Source organism: Lissotriton vulgaris, unplaced genomic scaffold, assembly GCF_964263255.1.
Source record: "Lissotriton vulgaris unplaced genomic scaffold, aLisVul1.2 SCAFFOLD_1485, whole genome shotgun sequence".
Taxonomy (NCBI): Eukaryota; Metazoa; Chordata; class Amphibia; order Caudata; family Salamandridae; genus Lissotriton; species Lissotriton vulgaris.
Window position 1 is genome coordinate 431,910 of NW_028247012.1, and position 16,740 is coordinate 448,649.

Genomic DNA, 16,740 nt, shown 5'->3' on the forward strand with positions numbered 1-16,740 from the left:
ATATATCTACTCATTCTTCAATGCAAAGTAGTGTATTTATAATACATATTTAATTATCAAAGGAAACCACATTCACTGGATGATGTCATCAGTGATGTCATCAGTGATGTCATTTGAGATGTCATCAGTGATGTCATCAGTGATGTCACTGACCATGTCATGAATGATGTATTATGTGACATCATCAGCAGTGGATTGCGGGCGCGCAAGTTATAGTGAGTACAATGGATTGAAGTTCTTTGACCATCGCACCAGGCAGCTGATAGTCCAGGCTACAGTGTTATCTCGCCTGGACTATGCCAGCTCTCTTCTGGTAGGGTCCAACGTGGCTGAGGTTACCCGCCTCCAACGCGTCCAGAACGCTGCGGCGAGAGCTATTGTTGGCCTACCCCGCACTTGTTCTGCCTCCAGCACTTTGAGATCGCTGCACTGGTTGCCTATCAGGGCCAGAATTCAGTTTAAAGTGCTGTGTATGGCGTTCAAGATTTTGAGGGGAGTAGGTCCCCCTATTCTGGCGGACCTTTTGTCTTGGTATGTGCCTACTCGGCCCCTGAGATCCATGGGTCATGCACTTACTGTGATTCCCCGATACAGGCTGTGTCGGGTCGGTGGCCGTTCCTTCCGGGTCAGAGCAGCCGAGCTCTGGAACTCCCTTCCTGTAGAGTTGCGACTGCTAGATGATCTTTTAGTCTTTCGTAAAGCCTTAAAAACCTTCTTGTTTTAATAAATTCACTTTCCTCCCTTCTGTTGTGTTTCCTGTGGTGTTGCATTTTTACCTGCCATGCGCCTGGACGCCCCTCAGCTGGGGCAGCAGTGCGCATTACAAATGTATGTAACATAACATAACATAACAACTAACTATAACGGGGGAATTTCAATGGTTTTGTATGAGTAAAATGTCCAGCTAACTATAACTGGTGTGAAACCTATGTTTTTTTTAGTGAATTTCAAAGGTTTTTTAAATGCTAATTCCTAACTATAACGAGTGTGAAACCTATGGGGCCTTATTTACGAGCCCTTTGCGCCTCCAGAACGTCACTTTTTGTGACGTTCCGGTGGTGCAGAAGACTGAGTGATATTTATCTGCAGGACTAAGCCACTTTTTGTGGCGTAATCCTGCCTGTTAATATCAGTCCCTTTAACGCAGTGTCCTGCGTTAAAGGGGCGTGCAATGGGTGTTGCTGGGGGCGTTCCCAGCAGCATCCATGGACTTGAGTAATTTATAGCATCCTCAAAGTCAGTCTTTCAAAAATTCCAAAGTATAGGACATGATAATCCAAATCCAAATGTTTCTCAAGAAAAGTCATAAACCGTGTCCGTGGGTCATATCTGCACAAACGCCGATATTCCGAACGATTGAAAAGGAGTTTTCTTGAGAAACATTTGGATTTGGATTATCGCAAAAAAAATCTGCGAATTCGTGAATTTTCCAGCGAAATCGCGGATTTTTTTACGATTTGCGCTGGAGTACTTTCTACTGGCTAATCCAGTAAGTGCTCCCGCATTGGGTAAATGTATTGTGCTTTTACTGCACTGCAGCTGCATAAAGGGCCAAAAGATGTGTCTCCAGTGACCATGTGTACCAGTAACACAGGCACAGGCACACATGGTTACTGGAAACACATCTTCTGGCCCTTTATGCAGCTACAGTGTAGTAAAAGCACTATGGGGCAGATTTACAAGCCGCTTGCACCTCTTTTGCGCCGCAGTTCCGTCACTTTTGTGACGCAGCGGCAGCACAAAAGATGCGCCATGGTGCTGGGTATTAACAACGTGACGCATATGAGAAATGGATCACGTTGTAAAGCCCTGCCCCATCAGGAGGCGTTCCGGCCCAGGCGAGGGCGTTCCTGCGCAGGAACGCCTCCTAAAAGTGGCTGAGTGAAATCTACAAGATTTCACTCAGTCACTTTTAGGCCAATGCTGCGTCAAAACCCTGCGCCTGCTTGAAGCAGGCGCAAGGCTTGACGCAGCATTGGGGAGATAGGGCCCCCCAGAGCATTGCTGGAGCTGCGTCGAGCTTGCGACGCAGCTCCAGCAATGGGCTGCCTATACAGCACAGATGCGTTACGCATCTGTGCCGTTTTTGCCACATGGTGCGCCGCATTGTAAATGCGGCGCACCATGCGTGGCGGAGCTGCGGCGCACAATAACTGGAGCTTCCCTGGGGATGCGCCAGTTATTGTAAATCTGCCCCTATACATTTAGCCAACGAGGGAGCACTTACTGATTAGACAGTAGAAAGTACTCCAGTTGAGTAGAGGTATTGCACAAAAAGGTGGCATCTTCGTGGACAAACACGCAGGGCGGGATTCATTCTGCCCCCTGTTAGACTCATTTTTTGTGCCCTTCTGCCCTCTGTTAGACTGGTTTTTCCCTTGTTTTTCTGCCCTTCTGCCCTCTGTTAGACTCGTTTATCCCTTGTTTTTCTGCCCTTCTGCCCTCTGTTAGACTCGTTTTTTGTGCCCTTCTGCCCTCTGTTAGACTCGTTTTTGTGCCTTTCTGCCCCCTGTTAGACTCGTTTTTTTGTGCCCTTCTGCCCTCTATTAGACTCGTTTTTCCCTTGTTTTTCTGCCCTTTTGTCCTCTGTTAGACTGTTTTTTTGTGCTCTTCTGCCCTCTGTTTGACTCGTTTTTCCCTTGTTTTTCTGCCCTTTGTTAGACTGCTTTTTGTGCCTTTCTGCCCTCTGCATCACCACATCATCACGCAGCACTACCCCAGCACCACTTAGCACCACCACAGCACCACTCAGTGCCACCACAGCATCACTCAGCACCACCACATTATCACTCAGCACCACCACAGCACCACTCACCACCACAACAGCATCACTCAGCACCACCACAGAATCACTCAGCACCACCAAAGCACCACTCAGCACCACCACAGCATCACTCAGCACCACCACAGCACCACTCAGCAACACCACAGAATCACTCAGCACCACCAAAGCACCACTCAGCACCACCAAGGCATCACTCAGCACCACCACAGCACCACTTAGCAACACCACAGCACCACTCAGGGCCACCACAGCATCACTCAACGCCACCACAGCATCACTGAGTGCCACCACTTTATCACTCAGCACCACCAAAGCATCACCTAGCACCACCACAGCATCACTCAGCACCACCACAGCACTACTCAGCAACACCACAGAATCACTCAGCACCACCAAAGCACCACTCAGCACCATCCCAGTATCACTCAGCACCACCACAGCACCACTCAGCATCACCACAGCACCACTCAGCACCACCACAGCACCCCTCAGCGCCACCCCAGCATAAATCTGCTCAACCATTCAACAACAACTGGTTCAAATATGTTCTCTCAATGTTTCCAGCTTTATTACAAATGTCACAAAAAGATGTTAATATTTCACTTCCGTTCTTGGATTTTCGTCACAATAAAATACACTGAACATAATCTTCACAAAAGTTATTTACAAAAGTTTAAGTTATTGCCATTATAAATTAAAATCACTTTTATTTAAGTATTAATTATTTAAAAAAATTAAAAGCCATTGTAATTTGTAATATCAATACATCTAAGTCACGTAAATACAAAACATGTTGCATTACAAATGCTATAGGTGTCACATTTGCAAAAGTTATAACTATTGGCATTGTAAATGACAAAGCTAATAATTTAGCTATTTTCAAAACCAACACATAAATAAAAAAAAATTCATTTACAAGACCAATAGCTCAAACTTTCCTTATGCGAGACCTATTGCATTGCAAATGCTTGTTTTAATATCTGTCAGTACTTCCTGTTGAGGTTTAATTTTCGTGACAGGCGTCTCATTGTCTACTTTTAACTATTCTCTGACCCTGCTTCAAGGGTCAGAGCAGGGTCAGAGAATAGTTGCAAGTAGGCAACGAGGCGCCAGGAAGCACTTACAGGCTTACAGCAGCAAGTGCCCAAGTTGAAGTTAATTTCTTTGTAACCCTTTTGTAAAAGGTTACAAAAAATTAGCTTCAACTTTTGCACCTGCTGCTGTAACCCTGTAAGTGCTTGGCTGAAAATTCGCCCCGCTGATTCGCTGATTTTACCGCAATTTCGCGAGATTCGCGGATCGCAAAATCGCAGAAAATCTGCAAATTCCGCGAGCGGATCGAATTTTCAACCCATGCTTAATATTCTCCACTACTCTCTACTACTCACTCTCTACTACTCCACTATTCTCTAATAGTCACTCTCTGCTACTCATTCTCTACTACTCTACTACTCTCTACTACTCTCTCTCTACTACTCACTCCCTACTACTCACTATCTACTACTCTCTACTACTCACACTCTACTACTCTCTACTCTCTACTACTCTCTCTACTACTCACTCTTTACTACTCACTCTCTACTTCTCACTCTCTACTACTCACTCTCTACTTCTCACTCTCTACTACTCGCTCTCTACTACTCTCTCTCTACTACTCTCTACTACTCACTCTCTACTACTCACTCTACTACTCACTTTACTACTCACTCTCTACTACTCACTCTCTACTACCTTCTACTACTCACTCTCTACTACTCTCTCTCTACTACTCTCTACTACTCACTCTACTACTCAATCTCTACTACTCTCTTCTATTCTCTCTCTCTGCTACTCACTCTCTACTATTCACCCTCTACTACTCTCTACTACTCACTCTCTACTACTCACTCTCTACTACTCTCTACTACTCACTCTTTACTACTCTCTACTACTCACTCTCTACTGCTCTCTACTACTCACTCTCTACTCTTTATTACTCACTCTCCACTCTCTACCTCTCTACATCTCTCTACTTCTTTCTCTACTAGTCTCTACCTCTCTACCCCTACCTCTCTACCTCTACCTCTCTACCTCTACACCTCTATCTCTACACCTCTACCTCTCTACCTCTCTCTACACGCACACACATATATATGCATAAATATGCATATGCATTTATATATATGTATGTGTATATATATATATATACATACATATCTAAACATATATAATCTGCATGTCTATATAAATACAAATATAAATGCATGCATACATATACATATATGCATACATATGCGTGGTATTTACATGAAAGTTTGAAAAACACTAATAAAAGCAAAGCTAAAAAGCCACCTCATTACAAACAGAATGGCTTTAACTTAAACAAGGGTGAGACCTATTGTATTGTCAATGCTTGTTTACTTTGGTTCCATCAAGAAGGCATTCAGGTGTGTCACACATTTGCCATAAATTCTGAATGTTAGCACTCTAGTTGCTCATTAGATCACTGTAGTAAAGGTACTGCTCACCAGGGAAGTCTGCTGCTGGTATTCAAAGTGCATGTTTCAGTCTGTATGTTAGAATTTTTTTAATGAAATAGAAGAGGATTTGAGAAGTCAAAATGTGCCCTAATTTTTCTTTCTTCAGCACTAATCATAATTTCTATGGCAAAATGAACCCCTTCATTTTGTTCCTTTGCAAATTAAATGTTTTAAGTGTTACCACTTTATTCCAATCAAGATGACTTCAGGTGTGCCATACTTTTGTCATAAGTTAGACTGTTAGCGCTCTAGTTGCTCTTTAGAACACTCTGGGACATTCGGTCATTGGGCTATACTTGGGCTACATCTGGGGGATATTTGTGCTACAATTGGGCTCTTTTGTCTTTGGTGGCCATCTTGGGAGACTTATTTGTTATGAAGTTTCCTAATTTCCTCATTTACTACAGTCTCCTCAGTAGGAAATACTTTCAGTTTTCTACTTTGATTCCATCAAGAAGGCTTTCAGATGTGACACACATTTGCCATGAATTCAGAATGTTATCAAGCTAGTTGCTTATTAGATCACGGTAGTAAAGCTACTGCTCACCAGGGAAGTCTGCTGCTGGTATTGAAAGTCCATGTTTCAGTCTGCTTGTCAGAATTTTTTAATGAAATAGAAGAGGATTTGAGAAGGCACTCAAAATGTGCACAAATTTTTCTTTCTGAAGCACTAATCATACTTTCCATGGAAAAATGAACCTCCTCATTTTGTTCCTTTTTAAATTAAATGTTTTCAGACTTACCACTTAATTCCAATCAAGATGGCTTCTGGTGTGCAATACCTTTGGCATAAGTAAGACTTTTAGCGCTCTAGTTGTTCTTTAGAACACTCTGGGACATTCTGTCATTGGGATATACTTGGGCGACATCTGGTTGATATTTGGGCTACATTTGGGCTCTTTTGTCTCTGGTGGCCATCTTGGGAGACTGCATGTCAGAATGTTTTAATGAAATAGAAGAGGATTTGAGAAGTCACTCAAAATGTGCCCTAATTTTTCTTTCTGCAGCACTAATCATACTTTCTTTGGCAAAATATACCCCCTCATTTTGTTCCTTTTTAAATTAAATGTTTTAAGAGTTACCACTTTATTCCAATCAAGATGGCTTCAGGTGTGCCATACCTTTGTAATAAGTAGGACTGTTAGCGCTCTAGTTGTTCTTTAGAACACTCTGGGAAGCTGCAGTAGAACACAAAGGAATCAACTGACAGTCTGTCCTTGTTGGATGTACATGTTTTACTGAGAATGTCAGACTTAATTCTCACATGACTGAGAAAGATAATGTGAATTTACAGAAAATATGCTTTCAGTTTAGCTTATAGATCCCCTTCCAAATCACTGTGGGAAAAGCAATAGATAATAGTTTTCTTTCACACATGATTCATGATATCCCAGCAGAAGGCTTTTTTCACATGGTAAAATCACCTTAGAACACACCACAATTCCTAAACTGAGTATGGTACCATCAACAAATGATTTATAATGTAACTAAAGTCCTAAATTCTTCTATTAACTGCAATGCTTTTTAATGAGGTGCTATCATGTATATTGGTCCCAAGATGGCTGCCGACACTTCTTGGATGAAGTGCTGACAGCCAATCAGATCTCACGATGAGATGTGTGGTTAGGCTCCGCCCAGATATATATATTTTATTTCTTTTGATTTTCTCAGAAACTACTGGAGGGATTTACACCATTTAACCAAAAGCGTGATCTGCGTACCAGACCCTACCATTTTCCCAAATTTGGTGTAATTCCGTTCAGCGGTTCGGGCTGTAGCCGTGTCTAATCGTCCAATGGAAATTAACATAGGGAAACATGTTTTGGGACCCCCCTTTTTTCTCGACCCCCACTTGACGAATCTTCCTGAGACTTTCAGGGAAGGAGTGGAGCGGAGCGGGACATCTTCTTTGAGAAATTCGCGAAGATTCAACAACCAGCGCCAAAGATATTCCTAATAGAATGTTGCGGATTTCCTATGGAAACTAGGTCCTAACTATAACTACCTAGTGGCGACCGCCAGTAGGTAATATATATGTATATATATATCAAAAACACTTTGTTAGCCGTGCAAACAAAACAAATGCATACATCAATCATGCTGCTACAGAGGTAATTTATTATGATATCAGCTCATCAGCTGCCCCCGATGCATTTTGGCCGTAGCTTTGTTCATGGGTCTGTGGGTAAGCCATTTCCTAAGTATTTATATTCACTTTCAGTGCAACTAATGGAGTTAAATAACTGACTACAACATGGTCTGACAGTCACTAGTATGTACACGCCACCTTGAAATGTGCTATATCACAACACATTCAATGGTTTTAAGCACCATGATTCAAACATTAGAATACATTCCTCCAATGAAACAGCAAGTCAAGAAATATTATAATTAATTCCACAAGATATAGGCTTTTTGCAAATTGAATGCACAACAAAATATTTAAATAATCAATCCCAGTAGGCAATGGACTATGACATGATCAGACGCTCATTGGTTATAAATCTGTCCATTTTGTACTATGCATTCAACCTGAGTGGATGTCCATACATTTATATAAATGTGTATACAAATATATATGATATTCATTTTGAATAAAAATATTGGTAACCTTACTAACTTAAATTTTGCAGTGGGCTAATATTCTCTGGGTGCTCACAATATAATAAGTCAAATGCATATACCTCTGTAGACAGATTGCCGACTATACATCCACTTATGGCTTGACATTGCAATTTCTAGTATAACTTGTTCCCAGCCCAAGTGGGAAAATCTTCCCTGGACTCCCATGGGGTATTTCTATCAATGATAATAACAATCCACTAACTTTGTACTCATCTGCTGTCTATCCATCCTCCATATTAATTTTTAACAATTACAATACATACTTAATTGATAACAACAAGCACTTGATTTCACTTGACTTCTGTTCCACTAACACAAAACATATTTCATAGATGATTATAACAAGAATTTCCATAAGCAGTTCTGAGTCACATCTCCATCTACCTGTGTGAAACAAATTGTGCAGAGGTAAAAAAAAGGTTTTCTAAAATTGTATACAAAAAGGAATGATCAAGTTTTTGCTTTCTCTTACAAGGAGGTCTAGAAACTTCTCCAGAAAATGTCTTTGTTTTATCCTAGGTGGACCAACATTCCTAATTTAACCCTCTAGAAAAAGTGCATCAATCCGGAATAAATAACTTGATTCCACCCTCCTCAGTTCTAACCTCCTATTCCCTCCTCTTGGATTTTTTGGGACTGTGACTAATGCACAGAATTGAGCCAAATATACATTTTAGTAATGTTATTCAAAAAAAGAAATGGCGAGCTACTGGGTTGTGAGAATTATTCCTAATAGGTCTGAGATGCTTCAATATCCTTTTCCTGACAGGATGTATATGTATAATTTATTATATGGGCACATGATATATCCTTATTGATAACATTCCTTATTAGTTTTAGGGCTAATGATCTTTTTGAAATTAGTACTGGTCTTACAGGCCTTACAATTACTACACTTATAAAAGCCCTGCCTGGATAAAATGTTACATTGAAAACCTGCTTTAACAGTCATGTTCCTAACTTATCCTTCAAATACATTTCTCCTGAATGTAATTTTAGGGTTATCATCGACATGCTTTGCAATCAGCTCATCTGTATGAAGTACATGCCAATGCTTGTTCAATGTCCGCCTTATCTGAGCAGCCTGATTGCTGAATGTTGCAATAAATCTCATGCTTGTTTCCTGTTCTTTGTGTTTGTTTCTTTGTAATATGGATAATAATAATTTGAATCTTTCTGTTTTATCAGCTTATGTGAGGGCTGCCTGTATTAAATGATAACTATAGCCCCTTTCCCTGAATCGTGCTGTCATTGCCCCCTTTTCTGTTGTTGTAGATTTATATAGCGCAAACCAACCTGAATGTATTGGAGCGCTTTACATGAGCACCAGTTACCTTACACAAGGACACATTCATTTTTTGTTTTCATAGGCACAGGGAGATTACGCGATTTTCCCAGAATCACAGGATGTGGAGTAAACCCGAGGCTCAAACCTAGTTGTCCCTGCTCCAAAGTCAGCAGCCTAGCTGTGAGATAACATCCTCTACCCTTCTCTTTATTGTGACTGGCCAGTGAGCTACCATTTATTTTATCATGTAATAATGCCCCACACAGGTTGCAGTTAAATTACAGGGGTGCACTCTATTAACATGTAGTAAGGTGTTATCCACCGTATTTTTCATTTTAAAGATGTATGCAATTTGTAATGTGACACTTCCACTTGAATATTCAGTCTCTGCTTGATCTGCTGGTATTGCCTTTAAATCATATATTATAGTTGTTACAATATAAAAAGTTAAGAAATATTTAAGCAAACTCCTCCAGACCATTCCAGGTGATGAATTGATCATCTTTGTATCGAACTCAGAGTACCACATGCTTTTTTGTATTCCAGGAAGCTATTGGCCACCTGCTCCTCCCACCAGCCCATAAACAAATGTGCATAGCTGGGAGTGATGCAGGTGCACATGGTGGTACCCTGAGTTTGTCTGTAATGTTTACTGTCAAACACAATTTTTTTATACCTAAGGCAGAACATTACCATATCCAGGATCATCTCTGTGTGCATAAGCATAGACAAGGAGCGTGCACACAAAAAATACCTGCATAGCTCCCCTCTTAAATCGTGATCTAAACTGGTCTATAAACAGCACACATTAAGTGTGAGAAGAACATAACAGTCCTCCCAGGTAGAATCATCTAAAATTTCTAGAAACTCCCACTTGTCCTGTATAGAGAAGGGCAGGCTTCCCACAAATGGTCTTAGAAAGAAATCCATGTTCCTACTTCCTAGATGTATTTTAAAGTAATGATCCAATTAATGATACTATAGGCCGGACAGGTTTTTTTACCAAATCTTTATAAATTTTTGGAATCAAGTCAAATTATGGGGTGCATGCACTTTAAAAACTTAATATTACTACCACTCTATAATACCCTGATTCTTCCATCTTCTAACCTAGTCCAGTAGTCTCTGTTGACTGCTATACGGATCTCTGGTTTGAACTTTTAGTAACACATTGTGTTTCTCAATTGCCTATACCCTTCTTCCAAAAAACGATCCTTGGTCCACACCACACTATTGCCCCTTTTAGCTGGTTGTCTAATGATAATTTCCGGATCTTTCTTTAAAGTTTGCAGGGCTATCTGTTGGGAATATTTTGGATTATACATGTTTTGGTGTTTTGAGTATCTAAGTTTCTTCAAGTCTTTGATTACTCCTCTCAAAAACATTTACAGCAGAATGCAGAAATGTAGGGAGAAAGATGGATTTAGGTTTGAGACCACTTGGACAACTACAATCCAATTGTATGTCCAAATTGACCAGATTTACAATTGGATCATCGCTATGCTCTAATGCTAGATCTAAAACAGATAGTGCGTGTAGAACATCTATGTCACTAATCTGCAAATTGCTAACATTTGGTGTTTCAGTAATACTCCAATTATCTGGACCTGATTTTTTAGAGAACCCTTTCTTCAGTTTCACTTTTATCACCAAATGTAATAAATCAATCCTGCATTGAATGTAATCAAAATTGCTAGTTGAAAAATATGAAAAACTCAGTACTAGTTAGAATACATTTTCTAAGACTTCCACATTCATTTTTCCTGTTTCTGTCCCCTTATTTTCATTCCCAGATCGGATGACGCTTCCTTGCTGTCTCCTATGTTTGCTTTGTTGTAACTTTTTTTGCCTTTTCTTTTTCCATTCCTTTTTCCTTTTTGAAGCTTTGTTTCGACCTATGATTATATTTGTCATCTGTATAGCATTTTGAATTCCTCTAAAAAAGTATTCCTGGTTCCTGAGGGATCTGATATTACTGATGCACTTTTTTCAGAATAATCAATGTCGACCACTATATCCTTTGGTGTGCTCTCACTGGATATATCACTTTGTTCAAACCAGGTTTTCTCTTTCATACTTTCTCAGTGCAGGTGATCATATTTCTTGCTGAATGTTAGGACTCAAACCGATTTATAATCATTATTGTTCCTTATAGATTTGTAGTTTTTTTTCTCATTCTCTGTCAGGCCTTGTTCCTTGGACGTGATTCCCTTGTTCTGGCAGCCTGACTCTGAGTTTTATATTTCACCAGTGTATTGATTTGGCCAAATGGGGGGAAGGGATGTTAGGGTGTGTACTGCAGGGAAGGAGACTTGGAAGGAAAAAGGTTAGTCAACAATTCTCAGTTCAACTTTCCCAAATAATTGTTCTTACATTTTATACAAGAAATAACTTGTTGTTTCCACTAGGAGGGCAAAGTCCAGAATTACAGTTCATTATGTTAAATAACATAATAAGTCTTGGTACTCCTGAATCAAAAGCTGTAACTGTTCTTTTCAAAGTTCATTGCAAGTTCCTAAAACAAGCCTATATATCCAAAGTCAAATCTCTACTGAGGGGGAAGTATGAATTAGTTCCCAGTGTCTCTCTTGTGCCATAGTTGGTTGATCTCCCTTTACCAATCACTAGTGCAGACCTAAACGTGCCCCCATCTCACCACCGTATTGGAGTGGTGTTTTTCCCAAATAGTCAAAAGACGGTACCTCATCCAAATATATGCAGAAGGTGAGTGGGTATTGAAAGCATACATGTAGAGATCAAAGAAACACATGCAGCCTTGATCTGTAGGATGACTGTAACAGCTCTCTGAAATCGAGATAACCTCTTGGATGTTTTTCTCCTCAAAGTGACAATTCCTTTAAAAACCGACCATGAATAGCAAGCAAAGCTGAAAGGTTCCATCCCCTTTGAATATAGGTCCCCTCTCAGAAGGCAGTGCCTTCAAGCATGTTCCAGAACTTGCACCTGCTGCCAAAGGGAAACAACAATGACGTCACAGAGTCAGCACAAACAAAAGAGTCCCACAGTTTCCCTTACTGGCATAAGTGTTAAAGTACACAAAAACATAACAATAAAGATATTACACTAATACAACATACCTTGTTGTTTAAGCATTGGAACATTATTGATAAAACATGCTGAGGAAATGGGCTTTTAAAATTTATTTTAATGCTTGCGACAAGGAGTTTTTGACAATATCTCTTTCTCCATTTTGTCCAGTCTTTGGTCCATCTCCTTTATAAACTCCTCAAGAGAAACATTTCCTTTGTATCCATTTCTTTCTGATGTAATCTTTCAAGTTTGCCATATTTCTGTTATTTAGTAAATGACATCTGATTATTAGTTCCTGTTGATATCAAAGTCTTATGCAAATCTAAAAACATTGATTCTGCTTCGGCCCATCTTCTTGCCTCTATGTTAGCAGCCATAATGATTACAACGTGATATCAAATGGTCTAGGCTCTGCCAATAATCGCCAGCTGCATTTTTACACAACAACTCAGGCTGATCCTTAACTTTTGGGGGGGAGTGAGTCAAGTCTGCCTAAATATAATCCAAATGTTTATGACATAAAAGCACTCGTCTGCATGCTGTAAGCACTGCTCGCGATTTGACCACTTACCCCTCCCCGTGCCGAAACCTCGTATCCTCCAAGTCTAATTAAACAGTCCTCCCATGGGGTAGTTGAGCCATTGCCTTTTGTCTGCTGTATTGCTTTATTCAATTGGATGGGTATCTGGAACCATTGATCACAACCTCCTTGTGGTCGCCCAGTAGTTCACCTAATACCACTTGCGATGGTTGCACGCAGTTGGGCTGGAAATGCTAATAATATTAAACGAAAATTACGGCAAACTAAAAAACTGTGTTACACCAACGATTCTGCAGCAAAGATGATTCATTGAGATATCAGCTGCCCAGTTGTGCTTCGGCCATAGCTTTCCTCACTGGTCTGTGATTAAGCCATTTTCTGAATATTTATTGTTACTTTCAGGGCAACTAGTTGTTGATCAACAACAGAATACAACATGATCTCCAAGGAATCCTGAGTCAATCAACTCTCTATTGACAGGACCTTCAGTCTTCTCATGCCTGTGTAATGCTCTGGTGGATTTTTGTTTAATCAAATTCTTTGGATTCACACTGGCTTTATGGCCATTGTTTAATCTCCACTAAAAGCAAATTGGCCTAATCTTACTTCTGTACCCTGCTTTAGAATACCTGTCCATTTCATTTCGGAGATGGCTCTAACGCTGCTTCTTTCTTGAATTATTGTTGATTACACTAACAGTCCCTCCCCTGACTGGGTGGGGCAGTCTTTAGCTCAAATATTCTTATCCCTTTATCCGGGGTCAACAGAATGTCACCGATCCTTGTCACCTTAGTAGGGTCTTGTTTAATCAACCTATTTGAAACAGTAGCTGGTTCAGTCTACTCTGCTCAATTAATGCCAATTAATACCCTGCTTTGACTTCTGAACTGCTTGAGAAGGAATCCATCCTGCAAATGTATGACTCTCTAGATACACAGCCACTTGTCCATCAGCTGTTGTCTAACTGTATGACCCCTCATCCGAAAGGGATAGATGAGATCTCTCTGTGTTGGATAGTGTGATGACTATTAATTACTGAAGTAAGCTTTTTGGATCTAAAGAACCTGTCCATTGTGTTTTAATATTACTTTTTTTCCTTTGAGTACCAGACCAGAAGGGTAACTATTCCACCTAGTAAGTCATTTTCGATCTTTTTACCAATAGATTATGAGACAAATATGATCATAGCCTACCACTCTTACTTGCATGGTACCACAGGAGTCTTCCCTCACCCTATGTGTTCATCCATTCCTTCTGAAGAAGGAGGTGATCCATTGGCGGGTACGTTGTTTGAAATCTACTTGGATTAATGAGTTGGGTTGTCATTAAGTGGGACTAAAATGTGGTGCAGAGTTATGATACAGAGGCAAAATAAATAGGATCATGTATATGAACTGCAGAGAAGTTGAAGTCTGTTCTAGTGAAACTTGTGTTTCAGATGACTTAAGTGTTATTTAACAGACTTCAGATTATTTTGTAAATGGTGTAGAAGATGTTTTGATATATACCCGAGAGCATCTGCTCTGAAATTCAAGTATGACTATCATTCCTCAATTCAAACTAGTAGAGTACTCACTGCACCCAAAATCTGTATTTCTTAAGATTTTCCCCAAAACTAAAAGATTGTTCTCCTTGTAACAGTGATGGGGCCTTTTCTTTGTCCTTATAGGCGGTGGGCTCTTGATTCAGGTGGAAGTACATCATGGAGTTCAAAACCACTGATTTTAGATGAGCTGGTCCTTGATAAATTGGTTCATAAATGCTGCGGATGATGATTATGATTTTCTTTTGATTGACAGCTGAGCAAGAAGTATGGCCCAGTGTACACGGTGTATCTGGGCCCCAAACCAGTGGTAGTGTTGTGTGGATATGATGCGGTTAAGGAAGCACTTGAAGATCACGGGGAGGCATTCACTGGAAGAGGAGCCTCACCCATATTTGATAACGTTATACAAGATTACGGTGAGTTATGCAAACTATCTTTGCTCTTTATGCAGAACTAAAGACTATAACATGCTGAATGCACCAAATTAAAATCAATTTATTAGAGTTAAGTATGTAGGATGTTTCTTTGTATTCATTCACCCTTTATGGGCTCTACGTCTTTCCTTGTACTTGTTATAACTTTAGCTACAATTGTATTTTATCTCCCCTCCCTTTCCTCCTGATTTCCACCTTACTTTGTCCCTATTCAAGTTACTCTGTCTTTTTGTGCTTTCAGTTATCCTAATTGAGTTTAGGACTTTTAGTTTTCCTTGACTGAATGTTGGACATCTTGGAGATTCAATGTTAATAATAATGCCTAGCATTTTATAAAAAAAAAACGAATGATTAGCAATTCAGACTATTATTTTTCGTAAACCAGATTCTCTTTTATGATAATACAGTTTGTCATCTACTTAATTATAATCGTATATTCTTGTCTATATTTAGTTTTAGGATTTCAGGATGTGCAGAAGATCAAGCTAGGTGTCAGGTGCTACAATATGTTTTAGCTGAATTTGTTCTTGTTTTCCACTGAGATGTGATTCATAGTCTCCAGGTTGGAATTTGTTGTTTGATGGAGCCTTCTAGTCAATACATAAGTTGTTCCGTATTTGGATAGTTGTCTTATTTGTGGTTCAATGCCATCTTTCAAAATGCAGGTTCTAAGTGGTTTTAAAAATCTCCCAGTCAGACGTCTAAAAATGGCTTTGCCTGCTCTACCCATATTCCTCCCAACTTTTGCACTACTTAGGGGCTTTGTCATGAACTGGGGACATGTTTGAAAACCGGTACCTATCAGAATTCTACATCCTACCAGCTTTTGGTCTAGCTTCCCAATTCTAGGTTCCTGTGTAGATAATATATTATTTCCTCTTATATATACCCTCTTATCCCATTGTATTCAGAGGATAGAATGTTTTGTAGTGCTTTCTAAAATCTCCCAATGATGACAAAACAAAAAATACAAATAAACTTTCAATTTATGTAGTTAAAGGCTTCCCCTTAAATGCTGCCAGTTTTGAAGTTTCTGCACTCCCATGCTGGAGTATAATCTCTTTCTTCTTTTAAATGCTTTTTTAAATTTTAATTTACGTTTTAGTGGTATGGGATGTTCATCTACTCCTCTTTCTTCTGGTTATAAAACTAAGCTTTTTTTAGCAGATAAAATGTGTTTCCTACCAACACAGCATTATGTTAATGACATCTATGAATGTGAGGTTATATTGCCCTAAGATTCTAATATATTAATTCCTGCTTATCACAATTTTTTATAGGAGTTCAAACAGCATTCATCTTAGTTAATTTCAAGTCAAGAATGATAAGTGTGCGTTGTGATATATCTTTCTTAGATTGATTGCAATATAATCAAGGACCATACTACAAACAGAATATGTGATGTTTTTAACCATGTTATGAAACTAGTCAGTTCTTTAAGCCTGTTGCTCTGAGAACTGTTCAGAATTTAGAAGGAGAGGTGGCGGTAGAAACAAAAAGTTAACCCACTGCAACAGAGGAGACTTATGCTCTCTACAAATCATTTTTGCAGGTTTTTCAAGCAATGGAGAGAGGTGGAAACAGATTCGTCGATTCTCAGTCATGACTTTGAAGAACTTCGGGATGGGAAAAAGGAGTATTGAGGAGAGGATACAGGAAGAAGCAGAGTTCCTTGTAAAAGAGCTCAGAAAAACCAATGGTTTGAAATGTCTTACATGTTTGCTTATACCTATAACATGGGATAGTTCGGTGCAAGGCTAAGTATACAAAAGAGACCTTTTAATGTGCTATGGAATATTGCAAACACACGGACCAAACATCAGCTATAACTATGTCTGTTCTAAGGAATCTGTTTCATAGAAGTATGCAAACTAGTTTGCATTAGAGGAAAACACACAAGGTGATGGACGGAACGTTGAACAATGGCAAAACATTCACCCCCAGTCACAGA

General features: G+C 39.6%; 1 protein-coding gene across 1 annotated transcript in view; it reads left to right on the forward strand.

Annotated features, from left to right (window-relative positions):
* LOC147665671 (cytochrome P450 2C37-like) overlaps positions 1–16,740 on the forward strand; it is a 368,711-nt gene that overhangs the window by 219,678 nt on the left and 132,293 nt on the right. The window contains exons 2-3 of the mRNA XM_086949608.1: positions 14,609–14,771; positions 16,342–16,488. Of these exons, the coding sequence (XP_086805734.1) occupies positions 14,609–14,771; positions 16,342–16,488 (310 nt within the window). The remainder of the gene's footprint in view (positions 1–14,608; positions 14,772–16,341; positions 16,489–16,740) is intronic.